Source organism: Aplysia californica, unplaced genomic scaffold (genome assembly GCF_000002075.1).
Source record: "Aplysia californica isolate F4 #8 unplaced genomic scaffold, AplCal3.0 scaffold00527, whole genome shotgun sequence".
Lineage (NCBI taxonomy): Eukaryota > Metazoa > Mollusca > Gastropoda > Aplysiida > Aplysiidae > Aplysia > Aplysia californica.
Window position 1 is genome coordinate 24,090 of NW_004797797.1, and position 3,972 is coordinate 28,061.

The 3,972-nt window shown below is 40.5% G+C and overlaps 1 protein-coding gene across 1 annotated transcript in view; it reads right to left on the bottom strand.

The window, feature by feature from the left end:
* LOC101846453 overlaps positions 1–3,423 on the bottom strand; it is a 5,332-nt gene extending 1,909 nt beyond the window's left edge. The window contains exon 1 of the mRNA XM_005106343.3: positions 3,212–3,423. Coding sequence (XP_005106400.3) covers positions 3,212–3,236 — 25 coding nt within the window. The 5' untranslated portion in view covers positions 3,237–3,423. The remainder of the gene's footprint in view (positions 1–3,211) is intronic.
* Between the last annotated feature and the right edge of the window lie 549 nt (positions 3,424–3,972).

Here is a 3,972-nt window from a genome sequence, read left to right on the forward strand (position 1 = left end):
GGGGGGGTGGCCTTGAGCCGCATGCTAGCGTGTCAGCATCTCATGCTGTTGTGTCAGCATCTCATGCTAGTGTGTCAGCATCTCATGCTGTTGTGTCAGCATTTCATGCTGTTGTGTCAGCATCTCATGCTAGTGTGTCAGCATCTCATGCTGTTGTGTCAGCATCTCATGCTGTTGTGTCAGCATCTCATGCTAGCGTGTCAGCAAACTATTTCTATCCTGCTCAATGCATCTCTGTCAGAGCTCAAGACATGAAAAGAAATCACATTTTCAGCAAGTCATAAGGCAAACAAAAAAGGCTTCGGGGGTCTCCTTTCTTCATTGAACAGGTGCTTTGTGTTTATTCACCATCTTAAGCAAACAAGCCGTTTTGATTTTGATTTTAGAAATAGTTTTATGGCACTTGTAACACAATATTGTCCAATAATGGCCGAAAGTTAGAGGTATAACTATTGAGTAACTGACATACACTGTAAATAAAGAGGAGACAGTAATGACAATAAGTACGGTCGAAATGGAAAGAAGGAGCAAACTGCACCAGAGCCCTTGTTGTAAACCACCCGCTGTACAGTTTTGAGGTACTTTGAAATTCGAATCATGACTTCAACAATTGTTGAAGCAGATTTTGCACCTCTCATTTCTTTGTCCTAGACTTGAAATGGATGGCAAATACCTAAGCACATTCACGTTTCAGGTTTGTGTAAGGTTGTTCAAATTGTGCCCAAACATTGACCTAGATCTGTGGCTTGTTGGACAATGTGTCTGTCCGCTGCACTCGAAAAGATATAATAATATAATAATATATAACATTTATATAGCGCATTTCCAAAAAGGTAGCTCAATAGTAGCTCAAAAGTAGTACCGATACACCGAATTGCACTATGGCTAGATTTTTATCCTCATTTCCTCTTCTCACTGTGTGCCTGCGAACAGTTTTAAATAAAGTAATAATGCTGACTGTCGAAAGTACTATTTCCTCAGCTGCAGACGGATTTTTTTTATCTCTCTCTCTCTCTCTTGTTTCTTTTTCGACGGGAAGTGAAGTGTGTGTGTGTGTGTGTGTGTGTGTGTGTGTGTGTGTGTGTGTGTGTGTGTGTGTGTGTGTGTGTGTGTGTGTGTGTGTGTGTGTGTGTGTGTGTGTGTGTGTGTGTGTGTGTGTCTGTGTGGGGTTTTTTTTTGGGGGGGGGGCGTCATGGGGTGTAGAACATAACCAAAATCATTACGGTTAATGTTGGTTATCGAGAACGAGATTCAGTGTCTCCCATCAAAACAAGGAAAATGAAGTCTAAAATATCAATGATTGCAATACATGTATTACAATACTATTTAAATATCAATAATAATAGTGACAATAATGATCACAATCATAATCATCATCACCACCATCATCATAACAATCACAACAACAACAATAGTAATAACTAGCATTTACATAGCTCATACCCCCTCCCCCCTCACACTTGACAGCAAGTTGCATAATAATACACTTTGCACTACACTATTACCCCCCCCCCAGGCCCCAAAACTCTCAGAATCATACGTTGCAAGCTGCAGATTCCACACTCTAAAACACTAATAAACTGCTCGCTCTCTGTAGCTGGTTACCGTTTCACACCTGGGTGAGGTGGGGAAAGGTCTTGTAAAATGCCTTTCCCTAGTACACAGCATCGGTTCAATTACAGGATTCGATCCAATGACCTTACGGTTGCGAGTTTGTGTTCCTAACCACATTGCCCCATCGACTCATCTATCTATAACCCTGAACGTATCGCTACGATTAGAGGTCTCCAAAGTGAGCTTGTTCAGAAAGAGGGGAATATTTAGCAAAAATTTTCCACTAGTTTTGGTCAATTTATAACTTTCAAGACCTCTGAACTGATTACTAATGGTCCTATCAAATATATGAAAACTAGCTAGCTGTAAAATCTCATACCTTCTCTCCCTTTTACCTATTTTAAAAATCGTCTAGGTAGCATAGTTTTGAAATGTTTAAGAAAATAAAATTGTCTACAAAATTCAAGATGGCTGCCGTTTCCATGGTAACCGATGAGTTTATGAATTGTTTGAAGGTGTAGATTGTCATTCCTTCACATAAGTGTCAACATAATATACCAGTACATGCTTCACAGGTTCTCTGGTGAAAAAAATGGTTTTCAAGGTAGCGATACCCCTTAAAGTGATTGTTGTTGTGGTGGTGGTTAAGGGAAGGGTGGTGGTGGTTAAGGGAAGGGTGGTAGTGTTGGCGTGGGTGTGTAAGGAGGTTGTTGGAAAGGAGGGAACACGGATGTATAACACACCCAAGATCTGTACCGTTTATGCTTGTTTTTTGTAAGTTAAATCCCGTGCCATAAGACAATCACCTGTTAGAAAGGCAACTTCCCATTTCCCACCTGCATTTTTCCCTCTGTTTTTTTTTGGTGTTTTGTTTTGTTTGTTGGCTTTTTTTTTTACATTATAATGACACTGCGTAAGATGATCATAACCTGTCTAAGACGGACACTCTTTTCCTCAGTGCGGGTATCCATCTCTGACAGTGTCAACCGTATAAGATAGCATCTATCTCATGGGTTTGGAGGTGATGTCAGCTTGTTCATGTAGTATAAAGTCAATGTCGTCGTACGTGGCAGAGGGGAAGGTGACAAGAGAGGCCTTAGTGGTCTTCTTTTCTGGTATGGGTTTTACTTTTCTTTTTAACCGTCTTAACATGCATCAGATACAAACAATTTAAAAACTCCATAATATTATAGCACACAGAGTATAAATAAAAAAACAGAGTCCAAATAACATGTTTAAAATAAAAGCAATAACAACAACAAAAACAAAAACAAAACAAAACAACAATCCATATTGCATACATGAAATACAAACGTAAAACAAAAACCCATGTAATAAAGTAAAATTATTCCCGCATCCGATCCGGACATTGGGGATTGCCTTGTTGTTAGTGAGACAACTTTCTGAGCCTCCGGCATATTGTGGTAGGGTGGCCAGTTCCTTTCCACGCGCCTTTACCTCTCCAACTCAAAGTCAGGTACCCATTACTGCTGGGTCGGCGAGAGGGGGCGAAAAAAAATCCGAGGCTCGAACACGGACTTTCCGCTTCGGAGACGATCGCACTAACCGCTCCGCCACCGCACCCTCCATGTAGTATACATAACAAAAAAAACAAAACAAAAAAAACCAAACTTGAAATCGTAAGCCAGGTACTCACCATTTTCGGGGTGCTGAGAGAACATTTTTGGATCTTGACAGTCGGCAACCAAACGATGAAGCTGGAAATCTCTATCTCTACAACGAAGAGAGCTTTGTTTTTCTTTGTTTGTTTCGAGCTTTTTGTGTACTGTCGTTTCTTCGTCTTCTATTTTCTAAATATTCGATGAATTCACCAACGTTATGTTGGGGACGTAACTAAATGTTTCTCACTTCAAACTAAAAAAATACATGAACAAATAAAACTAACAACAAAAAAACACACAAAAAAAACCACAAGATCTTTACAGGGTGTAGATATTTTGCACCACAGTCAAACTCCTATCCTTCTATAGGTATATTATTATAATTATTTCTATGGTGCCCACCTAAGATTTTTTTTTTTGGGCATGAAAATTAATGTGGCGTGTTGTGTGAAACGGAGACGGACTGAAATGATCAACGACTTCAACACCTAGTTCTCTCACGTCTTCTACTGTTCCTTAAGACCTAGAAGCTTGAGCCGAACTACAAGCCAACTCCTCTACCTCCTTATATACTTTAGAAGAAAAGGATTTCTCTGTAGACATTGGGGGACTCCATTGTGTCGATGCTAATTCGCTGCCCGTGTTGTTTGCATAAGGACCTGTTTTCTGTCAGCTTAAACATCTCGGAGAAAACCTTTCCTTGACCCGACACCTCCCCACCCCCCACCCCCCCTCCAACCCAACCCGGTCACACCAAAAAAAAACCCCAAACCCAAACAAAACCCACCTGTCTTCA